The sequence below is a fragment of the Colias eurytheme genome, chromosome 23, assembly GCF_061535395.1.
Source record: "Colias eurytheme isolate Ceu_HAF_F1 chromosome 23, ilColEury1 Martin Lab GWU primary, whole genome shotgun sequence".
Taxonomy (NCBI): domain Eukaryota; kingdom Metazoa; phylum Arthropoda; class Insecta; order Lepidoptera; family Pieridae; genus Colias; species Colias eurytheme.
In genome coordinates this window covers 2,985,653-3,007,399 of record NC_143002.1, presented here as the reverse complement: position 1 = coordinate 3,007,399, position 21,747 = coordinate 2,985,653, and the positions used below count along the sequence as shown (strand labels likewise).

At 31.5% G+C, this 21,747-nt stretch overlaps 1 protein-coding gene across 1 annotated transcript; it reads right to left on the bottom strand.

The window, feature by feature from the left end:
* LOC149898187 (uncharacterized) lies at positions 1-5,488 on the bottom strand. The gene is made up of 3 exons (XM_090115488.1): positions 5,347-5,488; positions 4,529-4,623; positions 1-103 (listed from the first exon to the last, which is right to left on the bottom strand). The coding sequence occupies exons 1-3, from the start codon at positions 5,478-5,480 to the stop codon at positions 72-74; spliced, it is 261 nt and encodes an 86-aa protein (XP_089971614.1). The 5' UTR covers positions 5,481-5,488; the 3' UTR covers positions 1-71.
* Positions 5,489-21,747: the final 16,259 nt, after the last annotated feature.

Below are 21,747 nucleotides of genomic sequence, written 5' to 3'. Positions count from 1 at the left end.
AATTTATCATAATTTATTGAACAAAAACAAGCAATATTTCAATCTTTTAATCTATTACGCCTTAGATTTCATTAGCACTTCTCTCTTTTGAAAACTCTCCAATCTGAAACAAAAAGCTTTTATAAAACTTTACATAAAAAGTTTATTCATTTATTTCATTTAAGTAAACACTTAAGTTACAAGAAATAATCCCAAAGCCCCATTTAAATACAACAAAACATCAAAAAAATTCAACGATAATATTTTTTAATTTCTATTAAATATTCTAAAAATAAATGTAAAATAATCTGGTAAAAATATTATTTTATATAAATAGGTACAAAGTTTTTAAAGTTCACTAATAATTATCTTAGTAGGTATTGCGTTATAGTTCTTATTAAAAAGCGAGAAAAAAGTATTTTTAAATATCATAATAATCGTTTTTTCCATACTTTTATTGTAAAATGCAAAATGCAAAACCTAGATTGGTAGTTTGTCTTTTACGTACCTATAACAAATATATTTTTCTTTCTCAAATTCATCTATTAGCTAGTTTTTAATTTACCTATTTACCTTTAAAACTTTCATTATGGTATTACATTTTTTTTTCAACATCAAGGAATAAACGTGAACCAAATATATTTTCTATAAATAATACCTACATTTTAAAATTTATATTACGTCCATAAATACAATTTTGTCGTTTCAAAAGTATTATATTCACTTAAAAATGCGCTACAGAGACCGTAGTATCGTAACTTCGCGATCTGTCTTGAGAAATATTTTACAATCACAAGGGAGCTATAAGTATGTTATGTGTATGGCTATTTTATTATCCTTTCGAAATTACAGAGGAATTGCAACAGAGCTTTATATTTTATAATACGGTTATTTAGTGACGAATTGCAATACTCGGGGACAGAGGCGGCTCGTGACAAAATTTTATGGGTGTTCACTTGAAATAAAACACTGAAAATACATGGTGTGAAGCAGTATAATTTGTGATACGTCTTTCTTTTTGGTGTGCAAAAATATCTATAACTTAAAGCGACAAGACCGATAGACGCCAATTGCAGTTCATTCAACAAATGGTACCGAGATTGTGAATGTTTTTTCATCTTGATTGAAAGATGAGCTAAGTCGTCAACGCCCGTTTCAGTCCAAGCACTCTCACCTCCGCCGGCCGCGCCCGCTTTAAATAAAAGACACGGAAAACAAAATACCTAGTTTGTTGCTTTCATCACAACCACACAACCACGGTGTTTTCACATATTGTTCAGATTTAAACACACGCGTATATATGTTTTCGTTTTTGTCGTACATTTTTGCGTAAGATCAAGTTCAGGCCGTGGCGGTCCCTTAGCTTTACATTCAAGCCGAATTTGTAACGTTTTATCACACTTTTTAATGAACGCCACATTATAATTATTGTTCATTTTAACACTCACAAGTAATACTGATAACTACAGGCTATTTCAACACGTATTTTATAAATTTAATTAGAAAATTGCATAAATCGCGCGCGTGCATTGAAGTTGACTCGAGTGTTTGTTTATAATAAAGAAGTGATAACTGGCAACGTCGCGCCGCGCGCGCAATCGCTGTCCTGCCTGGCGCGCGGTAAAAACGAACCGGCAACGTTTGCGGGTGCGGCGCTCCGAATTTTGCTACTTTTCCATAGAAAATCTTTTGTTTCACGCGCAGGGCTCTGGCAAAACCCTCTCTTTCACTCCTATTGGATTTCGTATTAGGAAATGTACTAAATCTTTTTTCATTGGAGCGCAATCGTGAGCGCACCGCTTCGCGCGTTACATAATACAGTAGGTATTATACAGGTGTATGGGATGATGGAATGATGGATATATTCATTGGTATTAACAGTAGTTTTAAAGATTACGATTGATTTTAAATAGTAATAATTAATGTTAATAATTAAATTAAGGACTATGATTTTATTATAATTATTTATGGGAGTTCACTGCACCAGCGCTCCTTAGGGCAAGCCGCCTCTACTCGGGGATCGAACACAAATTAAACACTTATAGAATTTGAGAAATCATCGCGCTCATACAAACGAATTCTTCAGCTTTTATTATTAAGTACAGATCCAAAAAATAAACGAAATGTTTTGTTTTATTTGGGAAATAATGTACATTGTACAATAGAACTGGGTTAATAGCAATTAACCAAAAACGATTAATCACGGTAATCCCATTTAATTTGGTCTTTAAATAAGGGTGGTCAATAGACGCTGTTTACTAAAATACTCCCAAATGGTCAGTAATATGGGTCGGGATCAATACGGGTCAATCGGACTGTAAACAATCTTGTAAATTAACACTCATTTGGACCTTTCAAGGATTGGATTAATACTCATTTCTAAACGTAATTAATCCTGGTTTCAAGTCCTAGTTGTAGTTAGATTTATTTTAATTAAAAATTTTATTAAGCTATTGCATATCTTCTATCTTCTATCTTCTATATCTTATATACTAAAAAGACGTGTCCCCGAGTGCCACACGTCTTTTTATATTTTCCGAAAGATAGGTACGAATTCTGTGCTTTAGGGTGCTATTGCACCATTGGTGTCAGCTGTGCTGCGAAAACGTAACAGTGCTTTTATTTAGCAAGCGATTTTCAAAGCTACACGAATTATTTCCGCTGATGATCCATTTCAGTTCAATTTTTTTATGCAAATTACATTTTTGTAGCATAGCTGCATAGCACTGTATCTCTAGTGGAAAAGCACCCTAAAGCTGGAGGTAAGTATGTCAATAGATATTCTCGTTATATTTTATAGAAATAGTATAGGTACCGATAATTCCTAAATCTTAAAGGTAAAGAGAATGGATATTGGATTTGTGTAAAGTGGCTTTTTATATTTTTATAGGAATTTAAAATACTTAATTATATTTCTTTCACGTTTCGTCCATTTTATTATATTGTAAATTGACATTACGTCGCAACTCGTAGCGCGAGCAAGTCAATTATGTAAATTTCTTGAAATATTGTAATAATGCATGCTCTTGTAATATGGTTCATGGAAGTGAAACTATGTATTAAAAATAAAAAATAACTGTATTATTATGTTATTTTTTAGTTACTAGTTATAAGGGATCTATCGTATTCAGATACCTAATGGAATATTCCAAAACGATAAATGAAATATATATTTTATCCAATTGACAAAATATAAGAATTAAAAAAAATCAATGAGTATAAAATAATAGAATAAATTTCACATAGAATATAGCATATTCTTTTAAAGTTGGTTAAATCTTTAAGTGCTATAAAATATTTAAATCATAGATGCTTCAAGATTAAAATAGTGAAAGGCCAAGTTTGAACTTTCACAGATTAAAAATCTGCAGAAAATATAAAAACTTAAAAGAGGAGAAGGCTGCACTTTATTCAGGCGATATAATCTTTATTTCTTATTCATCGCAATGAGAAACGGTTGGAAAATCTTTGCAATGGAATTTTCATAAATAATATTCAGTATAAGACAATATATTTTTTTATTCTACAACGCTTTTTGATAACGAACTCAAGTGAGCACTGAATACTTTTAAATAATCTCCACCAAAACACTAAACATCAATTAATTGCACGCCTCATAAGCGAAGCGTTGAGGTGGGTACTACTGTCACTTCACGCAAAACATCTGATTTTTCAAACTTAAAATGTCTTTATGTATCATACATTGCACTTATAAGATAATACATACAGACACATATTAAGAAAAAACACTATTTTTAACATTCATGATATTTTTGATGTCATTTTTGTTATTTAAACTAGTTAAAAAACAGTTTAAAAAAGTTCTGTCTTGGACGTCCGTGTGTCTGTATGTGCGGATCCTTTTTCTTGTTAACACGATAGCGACCGAAATACTTTACTAATCGAGTCTTTTTTTTTCTCTTACGCTTGAGTATGCTCAGGAATAGAACCCTTTCATTTTTCAGGGTCTGATTCGATGTGGTTTAATTGTTATTAAATAAACAAAAATAATAATTAATAAATATTTATTAAAAAAAAATTATGAGGCGTGCACTTTTGGATTTTCCAAATTTTTCAGGTTTACTGACAATTACTGAGATCTTCTAACAGGTACTAACATTTTGAAATGAACGACCGATAAGGATTGAATATTTCAATAAATTTTATAGAAGGGAAAGATATGATTTGATTTTCGTTCCCGTGATGGGAGGGGATAAAAATAAGCACTTTATAAAATTCTAGCTTGCCGTAGCTTCGCCCGTGTAGCCATAGTTCACGTCATTTTCACGGATTTCCGGAATATCTATTATTTTTTCAGGTCTCAAGCTATCTCTGTGCTAACTTTCACCCAAATCGGTTCAGTATTTGAGTCGTGAAGAAGAGACAAACAGACAGGATTATTTTCGCATTTATAATATTAGCACCGCTATAAAGCAGCTCAAGACAATCTAACTAGCTAAGAAGTTAAGAAACTAGGAAAGGAGCCTTTGTCTAACAAATGTTGACAAGTTTTAATCCTAATTTGTTAAAACTAAGCATTGAGACTCACTTCTCCAAGTGTTGCAGTTTTCATATTGCATTTGACAATAATTCGCGAAGTTTCTGTATTCCCCGCCGTAGCTACGAGCGCAGATTTCTTGAGCTCTGCAATATAATATTATACGTATTAGAATCTAGGTTTTTAATTTAAATAACATTAATTTAATATTTGAAAAGGAACACTACCTACTGATCGTGACCATAAAAAAAAAAGTTTAATTATAAAGTAAAAAGTTTAATTATTATTATAATAGAACATGATAGTAAAGGTACTTATAATTACACTGGCTATTTACTTATTTAATTTCTAATAATCCTACCAAAATTGGTGAGAATTTTGCATGTTCTTAAGATGTATGTATGTAATTGTATGTAATTCAATGTAAAATTGATTCATGTAACATTAAGACTCAGAAATCTAGAGCATATCAGTGCAATGATTAGCTAACATTAAACATTTAGTATTAGTGGTGAAGCCGAGAAGTCTGCTTAAATACCATCTTCGACTAAATACGATAATTTGTGCACTATAGGTACATGAATATGTAACGTTGTTATAGGCTACTTATAGTTCGTGTATTTATTGTTATGTATTGAATCGTAAACAATATCTGCTTTGGTTGCAAGTATATTGAATATTTCTGTATAAATGAACAAACATAATATTCATGTAAGGGGTCCAAAAATTTAATGGGAATATTATAACAATATTTAACATGATTAGCAATAGTATAAGTTTTTCTAACAGAAGAATTCCTATCTTCATACCAATCATGAGACACTCTGTATATCTGAATTCAGAGGCTAAAGTCTAACAATAATACTTACTTATATCCAGAAGGACAATTCTCTAGAAAGTTCTTACACCCTTTTACGAAGAAGTCAGTTGCCCAGAACACAGTGTCCCTGGGGTATTTTGGTTGAGGCTTTCTGTATTTTGCAGACACTAATATGACTGACATTAAGAGGAATATACCTGAAAATGTAGAATATAAGTAAATAAAAACAAAAATAAAGGAATCTATAGTAATACATCGATAGTAAATACAAACTTATAAAGTTCCATGTTTTATGAATTTTGTAATTTGAAAGATACCTACGTATTTACTTATTTGGAAGTTATAGTTGATATTAGGAATACGTAATACATACTAGATTTGTATACTTTAATATTATGCTTAAACTGAAGGATATGAATTTATTTCAATTTAAATTTTCAATAAAAACATACCTATTCGTATTTTCATAACTGATATTGTTCACACTTCAAAAGTAACTGCAATAACTACAGAAGTTCTCAACTTTAGGTAAAATATCTCTAACAAAAATTTCAGATGATGTATTTATTAATGTTTTAATTCGGGTATTAAATATTTTGTCGATCGCAATTCATGACTACGTAATTTTTATGCATAAGATTTACATAACATTGCCTTTGTAAGTACGTTCATGGGTAACAAAATATATTAAACCAATAAGTGCATACGTTTTAACAACGTAATTTCATCATTTTAATTCTTTTTTTTTTCAATCAAGAAAAACGCCCATACTACAACATCCATACTAATATTATAAATGCGAAAGTAACTCTGTCTGTCTGTCTGTTACTCAATCACGCCTAAACTACTGAACCAATTTTCATGAAATTTGGTATGGAGATACATATTTTGATACCCGAGAAAGGACATAGGCTACCTTTTATTGCGAAATATGTACCACGGGCGAAGCCGGGGCGGACCGCTAGTTATTCATAAACTGTCAGAAAAATAAACATTTACGCGATTTTTAAGCAAGTGAACGCATTTTCTTGTAATAATGATAAAGTATGTTACTTTTGAAGAAGGCATAAAAACACATAAGTTTGAGCGAAGTTGTGATTTATCTTATAAAGTTTGGTCGATGTTTTCCGACTCGTGTCAGCTACTTTTACATATATTATGCTGACAAAACTTAACCATATAGAGCAATATTTACTTGAGCATTACCATGAGCTCAACGGTTAGTTTTCTTTATTTTTAAAATGGCCGTGCGTTCGGGACAAGACCAGTGCAAAAAAGTTATCTAACCAGTGGTAAAATTCAGATTTAATTCAAAAATATATGCTTTGAATCAGCATGTTCTAGATTAAAAATGAATTCAAGAAAAACTTCTAACAAACTGCGCTTATCAAATCTAAATCGAAAATATTATTCAAATCCAAATGTTTACAAGCACTGCATAATTTGTGATAAAATTTCAGTATAACATTTTTATGTTATGTTATTTCTATAGTGTAAAATACTATAGGTATAAACACCACATAAACACCATTTATAATACGAAATATTCCACTTAACAAAAATTGGGAACAATGACGTGTATTTGATGACTATACCTACATTAATTGGAGATGTTTATAGATTCCGATGTTTAAATATGTATCAATTCTTGTATAGATATAATCAGGCATCAAGCTTCAAGAAAACAGTAGCATACTATATTTATTTATCAGAGCATAATCTCCAATCACTTTTCCTTTTAAAATACCCATGTAGTTGGTTGCAAATTAATACCTTTCCCCTTTAAGTTTATATTAAGTTTCACTGTTCGATTTAAAAACGATCCACGTGCAATTTGTAGAAGCTATTTAATATAGCGAATTTGCGGTTAAATCGTAATTAAAGGCATGCCTGTGAAAGCTATTTTTGTTTTTAATTTACACGATCGTCCATATATATGGTCCATATTATGTTTACTCGTATATGGTCTATATTTACTGTAAGTGTACCTGATTTATTTTTGAATGCTTCCTAAATAAATATACTTTATGAGAGCCGGGATAAAATAGAGTCTTTGTCACTCAGGAATAATGAAGCCTTCTGGTGGCGAAAGTTTTTTTGAAATCGGTCCAGTAGATTGTGTGAAAACATTTCAAACATACATACAAAAACAAAAAATAATTTTTCCACTTAAAAATATCATTTAACTAAACTGATTTCTCTCGCGTACTGAGATTTAAGAAATGGGTTGAATTTGTCTATTTTCTCTGAATAAACAACATTAAAAATAATCAGGGAAGTAAATATTATGTATAGTATTATCTTTGCTTGCTCAATCATAAAAAGTTTATAACTTTATATGAGCGAGAACCAACAAATCCAAAATTATAAAACACAAAATATTATGTAAAAATATGCAAACCCTTGCACCTGCTTCTACAAACTACAACTTTTTTTGTATCTTTACTGATATTATGTTTATATGCATATCCGTTTTTTGCTATTATGTCTACCTATTTAAAATCTCCTCTTATAGTTTCCATAAGATGCATAATATAATCCATACTAATATTATAAATGCGAAAGTAACTCTGTCTGTCTGTTACTCAATCACGCCTTTTAGGGGTCCGGAGGCCCACATCCCTTCCCATCCCCTTCCCATCCTCTCCTTCCCTATCCTCATTCCCTCCCATCCTCGCCCCTTCTACCTAACTCCTTCCAAATCCCTTTGAGGACAGCAACACATCCACTTCCTAGTGGAGTGGATGCTTATGGGCGGCGTGTATCGCTTAACAGTTAACACCAGGCTACGCGTCTGCTCGTTTGCTATCCTATGGCATAAAAAAAAACTACTGAACCAATTTGCATGAAATTTGGTATAAAGATAGTTTGATACCCGAGAAAGGACATAGGCCACTTTTTATTGCGAAATATGTACAATAATATTATGTAGTAGTTAATAATATCAAATCTTTTTTATTTCTTACTTTTCCGTTTTTGAAGTCGGTTGTTTTTAACGCAGTTAATTTATTTAATACTTTTTAGTGTATTTTTCAACACGAATCAAACGAGCCCAAATTCGATAAAGTTGAGTCAATATATTACTGAGTTCCTATGGCCACCTTCCGATTCCATCATCAAATCAGCTTCATGTCATGATAATGTTTCATCGCTATCAAATTTACATACGTATTACGTATACAAAATTTCAGCTCAATCGGTTACCGGGAAGTGAATCAAAGTTACTTGCTACATATCAACTTAGTCATCGAGTACAGACAAAAATGCTCATAAAATAAAAACTACTGGGCCTATCCGAAAAAACATACGGTGTACGGTGTACATACATAAAAAAAATATACCGGCCGAATTGATAACCGCATAAAATCGCATGGAGAGCTTAATTTTCATTAAAGGCTCTAATCGCACGGAAAGCTAAATTTTCACAAAAAAGCTCTAATCGTACGGAGAGCTTAATTTTCACAAAGCTTTAATCGCACGGAAAGCTTAATTTTCACAAAAAGCTCTAATCGCACGGAGAGCTTAATTTTCGCAAAAAGCTCTAATCGCACGGAAAGCTTAATTTTCACAAAAAGCTCTAATCGCACGGAGAGCTTAATTTTCGCAAAAAGCTCTAATCGCACGGAAAGCTTAATTTTCGCAAAAAGCTCTAATCGCACGGAGAGCTTAATTTTCACAAAAAAGCTCTAATCGCATGGAGAGCTTAATTTTCATAAAAAGCTCTAATCGCACGGAAAGCTTTATATTCACAAAAAGCTCTATTCGCACGGAAAGCTTAATTTTCACAAAAAAGCTCTAATCGCACGGAGAGCTTAATTTTCACAAAAAGCTCTAATCGCATGGAGAGCTTAATTTTCACAAAAAGCTCTATTCACACGGAAAGCTAAATTTTCACAAAAAAGCTCTTAATCGCACGGAGAGCTTAATTTTCACAAAAAGCTCTAATCGCACGGAGAGTTTAATTTTCACAAAAGCTCTAATCGCACGGAGAGCTTAATTTTCACAAAAAGCTCTAATCGCATGGAGAGCTTAATTTTAACAAAAAGCTCTAATCGCACGGAGAGCTTAATTTTCACAAAAAGCTCTAATCGCATGGAGAGCTTAATTTTCACAAAAAGCTCTATTCACACGGAAAGCTAAATTTTCACAAAAAAGCTCTTAATCGCACTGAGTGCTTAATTTTCACAAAAAAGCTCTAATCGCACGGAGAGTTTAATTTTCACAAAAGCTCTAATCGCACGGAGAGCTTAATTTTCACAAAAAGCTCTAATCGCATGGAGAGCTTAATTTTCACAAAAAGCTCTAATCGCACGGAGGCTTAATTTTCAAAAAAAGCTATAATCGCACGGAGAGCTTAATTTTAATTAAAAGCTCTAATCGAACGGAAAGCTTAATTTTCGCAAAAAGCTCTAATCGCACGGAGAGCTTAATTTTCACAAAAATCTCTAATCGCACGCAGAGTTTAATTTTCATTAAAGGCTCTTATCGCACGGAGAGCTTAATTTTCACAAGAAGCTCTAATCACACGGAGAGCTTAATTTTCATAAAAAGCTCTAATCGCACGGAAAGCTTAATATTCACTAATAAAAATAACTGCGTTTAAAAAAACCGACTTCAAAAACGGAAAAGTAAGAAATAAAAATGATTTGACATTATTATTTACTACATATTATTTATATGTGCTATTTATTAAAAAGGTTTGATGTCGGTGCACGGGCTTAATACTAAGTGCTTAATGTTCGGCACCAACTTCAAACCTATTTAATAAATAGCACATCCATACTAATATTATAAATGCGAAAGTAACTCTGTCTGTCTATCAGTTACTCAATCACGCCTTAACTACTGAACCAATTTGCATGAAATTTGGTATAGAGATATTTTGATACCCAAGAAAGGACATAGGCCACTTTAATTGCGAAATATGTACCACGGGCGAAGCCGGGGCGGACCGCTAGTTTATTATACATACTGAATCACCAATCAGTGAATGAATGAAAATTTAGTAAGAAATACCGAAGAAGCAAAAATTGAACGAGATGACATCTGCTAACCCGCACTTGGCCAGCGTGGTGGATTGTGGCCTTTACCCTCATAAGAGGCCCGGGTCCTAGCAGTGAGAACTTATATGGGCTGATTATGATGATTATATTATTATGTAAGGTCATAATTATTAATATAGAAATTAAAATATTCGACTGCATAATTTTGCTCTTATGAAAATTTAAATGAGACGTAATATTTAATTGGAATATGGGTCAAAGTAAGAGCGTAAGAGTGGTTCGTGTGTAATTAATTATATCTAATAATATGTGGAGCCTATAAATTAGTAATGATTATTCTTGTACATTTTATTTTAAACTAGTTTTCCGCTCGCGGCTTCACCCGCTTTATCTAAAACCTAATAAATCTTAATCTTAATCTTAATACTATTATAAAGGCGAAAGTTTGTATGGATGTATGGATGTATGGATGTTTGTTACTCTTTCACGTAAAAACTACTGAACCGATTACAATGAAATTTAGCACACATATAGAGGGTAACTTGGATTAACACATAGGATAGGTTTTATCCCGGAAATCCCACGGGAACGGGAACTATGCGGGTTTTCCTTTGAAAACGCGGGCGAAGCCGCGGGCGGCAATCTATATTATAATCTAATATTATAAAGAAACAGCTTCCTCTTAAATCACTATTAGTGTTAATAAAACCACATCAAAATACGTTGCGTAGTTTTAAAGATTTAACCCTACAGTAGTCGCGTGGCGACATATAAATTATTTAATTTATAATGTATTTATTTATATTTGCTGGTAAAACAAAGTTATTTAGATAATAATTATGGACAAGAGACTGATTGAGGTTTGGTTGGCCGAAGACCATTGTCGTGATTATCTTGGTGGCGACTAGTCAAGTTCAGATAGGAAAGAAGACCATGTAGAGAAGCAGCAGTAGATGCCTATACTGGAGATAAATTGAAACCGGAAATTATATCTCCCTATAATCGCACAAAAATGAAGTGGATCTGGTTCATAAAAGTATTCACTGTATTGTTACTCTCTCATATTGTTCACGTCCAGAAATTCAAGAAGATGGCTTGTAATCGTGTTCTATAATTATCTTATCTACCTCAGTGCCTTCAATGCACTATGCATACATTCAGCAAATAAAACCTGAATCTATTCAACGTCATGATTTCTTCATGAACGGCGCTGGCTTGGATGACACACCTAATGGCGCATCCACATATGCCATGCATGAAAATGCCATGAAAATGCCGGCGGCAGGGCCGCCTGCCGTTCCGCCGGCATTTGCTCGCTTTCTCTGTCCCTTTGAATGCTTAAAATCTTAAATCTTCAAAACTACGCAACAGATTTTGACGCAGTTCTTTAGATAGAGTGATTCAAGAGGAAGGTTTTAGTACTTTTTAAAACGATTTTTTTAAAACAGTTAAGTAGTTTTGGTTATAATATGGTACGACGAATATAGAATCGATAATAATGTTTCAGTAAACGCCTAATTTAGCGAACATAAAGGGATTAATTATACGCCCTTGTTCAAATAATTCCGACCAAATTTTCTTAGTAAAACCATTTACCTTTTAACCAATCTCAATAACCAACGTGTTGAAAGTCCTAAATTATTTAAGTCCTAAGCCTCTCTGGTTAAAATAAGGTTAAAATCACTAACAATTTGACGTATTACTGTGGTATTACCTAGAAGTAACATGAATTTGATGAAGTCAAATAACGTTCAACACCTTTGATGTTATTATATTATTATTATAACAAAGCTCTTTGAAATATTTTAGATATGTACTAGCTTTTGCTCGCGGCTCCACCCGAGTAGTATAAGGAAATTTCTAACAGGAATTGACGTTTGTAACCGATAAAAAGTAACGTATATTACTTAGTATATTACTCTTTTATTTTACAGTACAATAGGGGAGCGCTTGGCCACGATCTCGCCTGATGGTAAGCTGAGATGTGGCCTAAGATGGAGCGCGCTCTTTAATTGCCTCTAGGTACAATAATCACACCATTAATAAATCAGTTTCGACGTGAGAGAAAGACAAACAATCAAATACATACTTTTACAAAATATAAGGTTATATGTATATGGACAAAAAGATTTGTGATCAAAAAGTGAAACAGTTGTGAATTGCATCTGCCCTATTACCCCACAACACTACTACTTTACTTTTGCAAAGCTATATAACGATTTAAATCAATAAATATTGTAAAACTATTTTAAAGAATAGGTATTATAAGAAAAGTCCTTATAAATGCATGACTGAAATATTTATCTCTATACAAACCAAACAGTTTCACTAACTCATAAAAAGTAAAATGGTTTTGTGATATATATCTGTCCTTTTTACACAAACTTTGAACAACATTTTTCCAACTAAAAGATAGTATCGAATGAGGAAATAGGAAAAGTATTTATCGACAAATATTTTCACTTGGGGCTGCAAATACTTTGATTCAATCGACCGTAAGCTTAGACCGTAAGTTGTTATTTTTCCGACTGAATATTTGGCCTTTGATTTACTGTTAAAAATCATTGTAGAAATAAAAACCTAGTTAAATAATTTTAAATAGTTTAAAAAGTAATTTAGTTCTGAGTGTAGCATATTAAATTATAAACATAGTTTTATAATAACACTAGCTTCCGCCCACAACTTTGTACGTGCATCCCCATTTTTCTCCGTTCCCGCAAGAATTTCGGGAAATCCTTTCTTAGCGGATGCCTACGTCCTCACATCTACCTGCATGCCAAATTTCAGCCCGTACGTCCAGTGGTTTGGGCTGTGCGTTGATAGATCACTATATCAGTCACCTTTGAGTTATATATATATATATATATATATATATATATATATATATATATATATATATATATTATTATAGATAAGAAAGAGTAATGAATAATAACTACGACTTTATTATTTCTGAAAACTTATTTGTTTGTAGAATATAATGGTATGTTATTCTCATAAAGAAAATTGTATTAAAGCTAACTATTAAATTATTTTCTTAACTACAAAACTAAGAAAAGTTAGAGTTACAATGTAAATATAATGAAAACATCATAATATTATGATAGTAATAAACTTATTCCTAGCCTAGTACGCATACGCACATTTATTAAAAGCTCAAAATAACATTTCTATTTATTTCATTAAGTATGTTACAGTAAACCCCAAAAAACGAAAACATTCTAACGTTAAGCGATTTTCAATACTAATATACTTACATACAGTACATGATTAGTTTCCATAAATCCGATTTTATATTATAAATGTGAAAGTTTGTGAGGATGGATGTTTATTACTGTTTCACGCAAATACTACTTAACCGATTACAATGAAGTTTAGTATGTAGGTAGCTGAAGACCCAGATTAAGACATAAGCTACTTTTTTCCCGGAAATGCCACAGGAACGGGAACTATGCGGGTTTTTCTTTAAAAACGCGTTCGAGGCCGCGGGCGGAAATCTAGTGTATTATAAATAACGACCAAAACAGCTAATCAACCAAGAGTAAAGCCCCAAAGGCTATATAACAATTAATGCTCAGAATCCAATAGAAGTTATATTTTCCGGCAAATTAGACAAAACCACTGGTTTGGATACACTTCAATAACCTAAAACATTAATAATTATTGAAACATAAACGTATTGTACTGACTCACTATTAAGGTATATTAACATATCTTATATATAAAAATGAATCGCAAAATGTGTTGGTAAGCGCATAACTCGAGAACGGCTGAACCGATTTCGATAATTCTTTTTTTATTATGTTCCATGAAGTACGAGGATGGTTTTTATGTAGAGAAAACGTAAATATGTACCACGGGCGAAGCCGGGGCGGACCGCTAGTAGGCAATAAGTTTAATAATAACACCGAACATGTAAAAGGTTTGATAAATACACAAAAATCAAATTTTAAACTTTAAATGACACTGAAAATATCTACTTCTTATTTCATTTAGGTTGTGATGTTAACAGGAAATCATAGTGGCATGTTGATCACTAATAATTGTAATCTTTATAAACAACTAGGCTTTGCCCGCGCAGGTAAAGAAAAACCCGCATAGTTCCCGTTCCCGTAGGATTTCCGGGATTGCGTCATTTTACCGGGATAAAAAGTAGCCTATGTCCTTTCTCGGGTATCAAAATATCTCCATACCAAATTTCTTGAAAATTGGTTCAGTAGTTTAGGCGTGATTGAGTAACAGACAGACAGACAGAGTTACTTTCGCATTTATAATATTAATATAGTATGGATTATTCTGAACTGACTTTGCCCTGCGGTTTTACCTGCATTGCTCCATGCCTATATAATATTATCGTGATGATCTATTAAATGCACTTCTTCGATAAATGCACTATTTAACGGTGAAATAATTTTTCAAATCGGAATCGTTATTCCTTAGATTAGCGCGTTTATGCGAACAAAAAAACTCTTCAGTTTTATAATTCTCACAAAAGCTATATAGAGCACGCGCATTTTCATTATATTATAAAAATATAATTGAAATTAAATTTGAAATATATAAAACATCAACCAATTTAAAGAAAACAACATAAAATTGCAGCACAGTTTATTTGAAGCTGCCGTGAATTAATAATATTCAAAAACAAGCGAAGAGGTTTATTACTATCATTTTTAATTGATATCCGAAAATCCAGTTCTGAGTATGATAATGCTTATCCGTATTAAAATACAAAAATTATTTAATTAGCAAGGAATATTATCGCAAAAATTACGCTATTAATTTTATCGGAAACCTTAATGTTTGTAACAATAGACATAGACAATAGACATAGGCAAACATTTATACTGACTACTGACTATATTTATACTAATACTGACAACACAGAACATTACAAAGAAAGAAATAGGAAAACAATAAACACAAATGCGATTATTAAAGGTACTAAATAAAAAGTGCTATGGCTGTGAAATGGTCTAGGTTCAGCAATACAATATACTTGGTGAAATAGAAAGCGATATTAGCGAGCGTCAGAGTGCCTTACGCCGCGCTATGACGCTAAAATAAACTAAAATAAAAAACAACTGACTGTTCCTGCGCACACGTGCACTTGCAGCTAACTTCCGAACCGCAATTAAGTTTGAATCAAACTCTAATTACTTTTGCTATTCGCTTAGTCAGAAAGAACTCAAATTTATCGCGCGTCAGAGCGTCCCTCGTCGCTCTGTTTGGCGGCATGTTACTGCGTAGCACACCACAATTCGGCGTCATAGCGCCGCGTCAGTTAAGCGCTCTGACGCGTGCTAAGTACGCGTTCTATCTGGCAAAGCTATTACTTGTTTAAGCATTTATTGTAGCTACTATATTTTTATGTCAACCGAGAGAAAGTTCAACAAATCAGATGAAGCATAAAGTCCAAATATTAGTTTAATTTTCCTATTATTTGACCATTTCCGTCCGGCCCTTTACAATTTGTGGTTTACGAATGCCTGTCCCTTGCTTTTGGGAGATATGAATAATTTCACTTACTGTTTTGTAGCTTTGTAAGTTTTATATGATCACAACATGCTCTGAATTGTGTAGGCATATATAAAATTTAATTAATGGTAGCTTTGTTATTAACTGACACACAGACAAACTGCATGTGCAGTTTTGTGGGACTTAGACTTAAGTTATTGTAATACATAATTTGTAAGAATAATTTCAATAATAAATAAATAATAATAAACTAAACCATTTTATTACTACTTTGATTATATCATTAATGGAAAAGCTATTACTATTCGATTTGTCAATTTTAATGTATAAATAAAAGTAATTGAAAATAATTTTTCAAAGTTCTGAATCATACATATAAAATTTATATTGCGAATTCAATGATTCGCATTCCAATATGAACTATTGTACGGAAAAGTTCCTGTTCAAAAATCGAGAGCTAAAATTGAACAGCAAAGTTAAATTGAATAAAGAGAAAAAAATATAGTAACTCCAATAGGATCTATGCAAACATATATATTTTTTATACTACATTCTTATATAGTATCTACCTACTAGCTTACCGCCCGCGGCTTCGCCCGCTTTGTCTAAAACCTAATAAATTATATACTAACCCCTTCCTCTTGAATCACTCTATCTATTAAAAAAAACCGCATCAAAATCCGTTGCGTAGTTTTAAAGATTTAAGCATACAAAGGGACATAGGGACAGAGAAAGCGACTTTGTTTTATACTATGTAGTGATGATGAAGCGTACACAGTAGATAAAACGATGGAACTCTATGACAAGCTTTGTAGAGTCCCTAATTGAATCGAAATACGTATCAAAATAGCGTGTTTTATTATATAATACGTAAGTTATTGACCCTGATAGACTTTCGACATAAGAAAATTATAATGTGACATTAAAAATCAAAAAGCAAAAATAGAACACTGATAGAGGCAAAATTTCATAATTTAAAATATGAAATTATTAAAATTTCATATTTTGATGATAATAATATTATTTCCATAATAGTGTTAGACCATACGTCTAAACGCTGAGTTCAGAACACAGTAAAAACTAACAAGTACTAAGCCATAGAAATCTCTATACTTGAAGGCCATTACCATAAAAGGCTTAAGAAAATTATAAAATATTCATTCAAATTAAAACTAACAACTTACAAAACACAGGCAATCACGTCAAAGTTTACAACTAAACTAACAAACAATACATAATAACTAATTAACAACACGTCAACGAACTAAACTGATATAGATATGAAAAGTTGAAGAAAATGCAAGTGTAATATGATAGTGTAGGAAAGAAAATGGCGGGCTAGACTTTCGACATAAGAAAATTATAATGTGACATTAAAAATCAAAAAGCAAAAATAGAACACTGATAGAGGCAAAATTTCATAATTTAAAATATGAAATTATTAAAATTTCATATTTTTATGATAATAATATTATTTCCATAATAGTGTTAGACCATACGTCTAAACGCTGAGTTCAGAACACAGTAAAAACTAACAAGTACTAAGCCATAGAAATCTCTATACTTGAAGGCCATTACCATAAAAGGCTTAAGAAAATTATAAAATATTCATTCAAATTAAAACTAACAACTTACAAAACACAGGCAATCACGTCAAAGTTTACAACTAAACTAACAAACAATACATAATAACTAATTAACAACACGTCAACGAACTAAACTGATATAGATATGAAAAGTTGAAGAAAATGCAAGTGTAATATGATAGTGTAGGAAAGAAAATGGCGGGCTATATTACAGTGGATAAGTTATAATAAACTAGTATTAATTTGTCCGTCCGTTTAACTTTCTTTCTTATAGTTCTTGATATTATTATGGTTGGGATCTAATTATTAGGTCTCTTGGCATATAGTTAAATAAACTTTTATAAGGTTATACGCAATTTATTTTACTTGAAAAATATATCTTTATAAGTCGAATAAAGTACTAAACCTACTCGATACCCATATTACCTATCTATATTTGAAATTGAAACTTATGATAATAATAATTAATCAGAAATTTGAATTATGTTTTTAATTTCAATATCATCACAATTATTCGACGCGCCTATTTGTCTCTTCGAGATAAACAATCAAAAACTACTGCACCGAATTTTATTCTGTTTTCACCAATGGACAGCGTTTAACATATTTTGTTTATTAGGTGGGAGAAGCTACAGACGTTAAGCTAGCAATATAATAAACACGTTAAAGAACTTTATAAGTAGCTGATAAATTACGAAACAATAATATTTTCGTCACATTGTTTCACATATAGTTTAATAAAAGCATGCACTTTAAAAATAAATAACACAAGCAAACCCGCAGCACAAAATACAGCCACTAACGATTTCGAAATCATCCAGATCACATTATCTACGTTCCGCTGGCTGGCGTATCGATCCTAGATCATTTAAATAGCGAATCAGACGCCATCATTGACATTGATCTATCGAACACCGGCGCGTGCGCATATATAATTATAATTACATTATTTATAAATATATTTATTAGTTAATATTTAGTGTGTGAAGTGCAGTGAATTTAATGTAAGTTTATTTTTTAATTGTGTCGTTTTAAAGTGATAAATATTAGTTGAAAGTGAATTCAATGTAAAGGGATCTTAAGTGAAATATATCCTAAAGCTCTTATTAAAAATTTTAAATTCGTGTTTAATAATGATTTACAAGTCAAATAATTGTAATCTGAATGTCCAGTCGGATACTTTTTTTTTTCATTAAAGAGTCTCATATTTCCTTGCTTTGTGATATTTGAATATTTTTATAATAACAACATTCTATAAAGAGATCAAGTTATAATTATTATAAAACACTTAAATCCAAGAAGATTACCCACTAAAAGCTTTATCCCTCCAAATGGGAATTTTGATCATTTTTCCAATATTTATTTTATAAGCCAAACTACATACAAGCTTCGAAGATTGGCTTTTTGTTTACATTCGAATCATTTCTATTGAGCTCCCCTTTTTCTAAACAGAGCCGTACGTTATCATGAAATATAGTTTCCTTTATTTTTCCTTCTCTTTCCGAACTTGCTATATTTATTTTGCATATAACCTTTCATCTACATACACGGTAGAGTCATTAACATGTTCATGTTAATTATCATAATATTAGGACTTTAGTTTAAACTACTAGTTCCATCAAGAAACAACTACACAAATTTACATAACAATTTATATTTTTTTTCTAAAAACACCATTTTCTGAGATACTTCATCTACTCATAAAATTGATACTTTTACCATTTTTTACAATATTTTTCATTGATGCTTTACTTTTGAGTTGAAGCGTGATATTACATAGCTTGTAGCCTAATTCAATAAATGGTCTATCAAACGCACAAAACATTTTTTCATTACGAACCAGTAGTTCGTGAGATTATCTTTTAAAGTTTTAAACAAAATAATCAATTCAATGATTTTCATTATATTAGTATAGATTTCCGCATTGTAAAGGTTATACAGGATGTCCCTTCTTCTGCCTTCGATGGAAGATGGAAATCCATGGTTGTCGCGTAAGAACCATAGGACAGTTCTTTGGCATAGGTTTATTAGGTATATAATGTAGTATTTGTAAAATGTAATTGTAATTGACATTATTTTAAAAGGACAGCTATGGAGTTTCTTGCCGGTTCTTATTTATTTAACACTTTATTGTGCAAGAAACAAAATATACATAAAGGTTACAAAAATAAGTTTAAAAAAGGCACAAAGGGCGGCCTTATCACTATGCAGTGATCTCTTCCGGTTCTTCTCCATACGAATCGGTGGTAAATGTTAAAAAATGTTATGACGATTCAGAAATGCTTTAATAAAAAGTCTAATTGAATAATTAAATGTTTGAGTTTGATGTACATATAGTTCTTAGTTACACCATACACAGAATGTGTATAATTTTTTATTGTTCTTTATCTTTCAATCTCGTTGCGCTAGTTAAGTCACGTTTATCTAAGCTCCATTTTCCGTAGTGTTATTAGTATAGTTATAATTAATGCAAAAGTCGTTAAACATTAATGAACTTCCTAAAGAATAGTTAGATTTCCAATCTTCAGCAAAGTGACTTAAAACTTTACTGATTGTTCTTTAGGTGCATCTTACGAGTTTAGTTTTATGAATATTAATTTAAGTAGATTATTATGACTTCAGAACATTGGTTTACAATAAAATTATGAGTAACTAGCTTTCCGCCAGCGGCTTCGCCCGCGTAGTCAATGAAAAATCTGCACAGTTCTCGTTCCCGTGGAATAAAAGCTATCCTATGTCCTTCATCAGGTCTCATGCTATCTATGTACCAAAATTGAAATAAATCCATGAGTACTCTTTGAGTTTATCCCGGAAATACATAAACAGAAAAATTCTAAAAACGATATTTTTGGCTTTGGTATCTATTGAAAATAACGCCCCAAGTATTCTGTTAAAAAATATTCAATGTACAGTTTTGACTTTCCCACGATTTTATTATATGTAAAGTTTTATTATAATAGTATAGATAATAATGATAATTAGTTTAGAATATTGGTTTTATTAAATTCATCAATAATAATATTTGATTTATAATTTGTATCTGTAAAAAAAAGACGACTTTGCGTCAAGTCAAGCTATATTATAGCTTGGCTTTTTATTAAATTTTCAAACGATGTATTTATACTTTATCATCTCATATTCCGTAATAACAAGATCTGCATAATATAGGTATTAAATTGTTATAATATCATGTTCTTGGAAATTACATTATTTCCTAGCAACACGGTCAAATATTATCATATCTTAACTCAAACATGGCTGTTACCTACAAAAACATTCCGCTACCCGTAGAATACATTATACATTAACAAAATAACAAAACCGGCCAAGTGTGAGTCGGACTTGCGCACGAAGGGATCCGTACTATACATGAATTTTTAGTATTTATTTTTATAGCGACGGAAATACATAAATTGTGAATATTTCACCTTTCTAGCTATCATGGCTTTTGGGTACGGAACCCTAAAAACAGAATACAAATGTATGGGAACCTAATAAACAACTTTGCTTTGTTTCATAGCATTTGGACCCTTGTTACCTTTACAAAGCTTTATGATTTGGACAAACGCGTGATTACAAATTTTGATTAATACACTTTTTTGCGAAATGCTCTTTGTTATTTTGTGAAATTTTAAATCAACAATATTTCACATTTCGCACAACATAATAATTTGATGTTTATTGTTCTGCTTTTTTTGGAAGGGCTGGGATGTGCCACTAACGACGACTTTCAACAATTCATTTCTTTGTAATACTTGATTCGAACGTTACAAAGACATTTCTTTGCAATCTAGCATTAAAAGATTTGATGTCTCTTTTATGACTCTTGTAAGAACTAATCTAGTGATAGAAGCCATTAAAGGTCAATAAACTATAATTAACCATGGACTGTTTACTAAGAATTACAAGGCACTTTGTTTTAATCTAAGAACGAATCATTATTTGTCTCATTAATCGGAATGTTTACCTAAATTCCATTTTTCGTGTACACAATTTGTAAACAAATTTATTTTATTATTTACAACTTTGAATTTACCTTTTACTATCTCTAACACGGTAACACAAATTACGGTGCATTTACATCTGATGAACATGTAGTTAGAGCAAGAGCATTCTTTCGCGATCTTTTAGTGTAAACGAAAACTCGTATTCAATGTTATTCAGTATTAGATTGAATAATTATTAATATTTGATAAATTAATTATTATTAATTAATCTTTTCGAACGCACTCAGAACAACGAAATGCTCTACGCCTGTTTACACTAAAAAAAATTGACATAGTGGCGTTAGAATGAGCATTCGGTCGTTTGATGAAAATGCACCGTTAGACATATTTATTCTCCCTCCTGTCTAATACGATCCAAAAATATTTCAGACTCAAA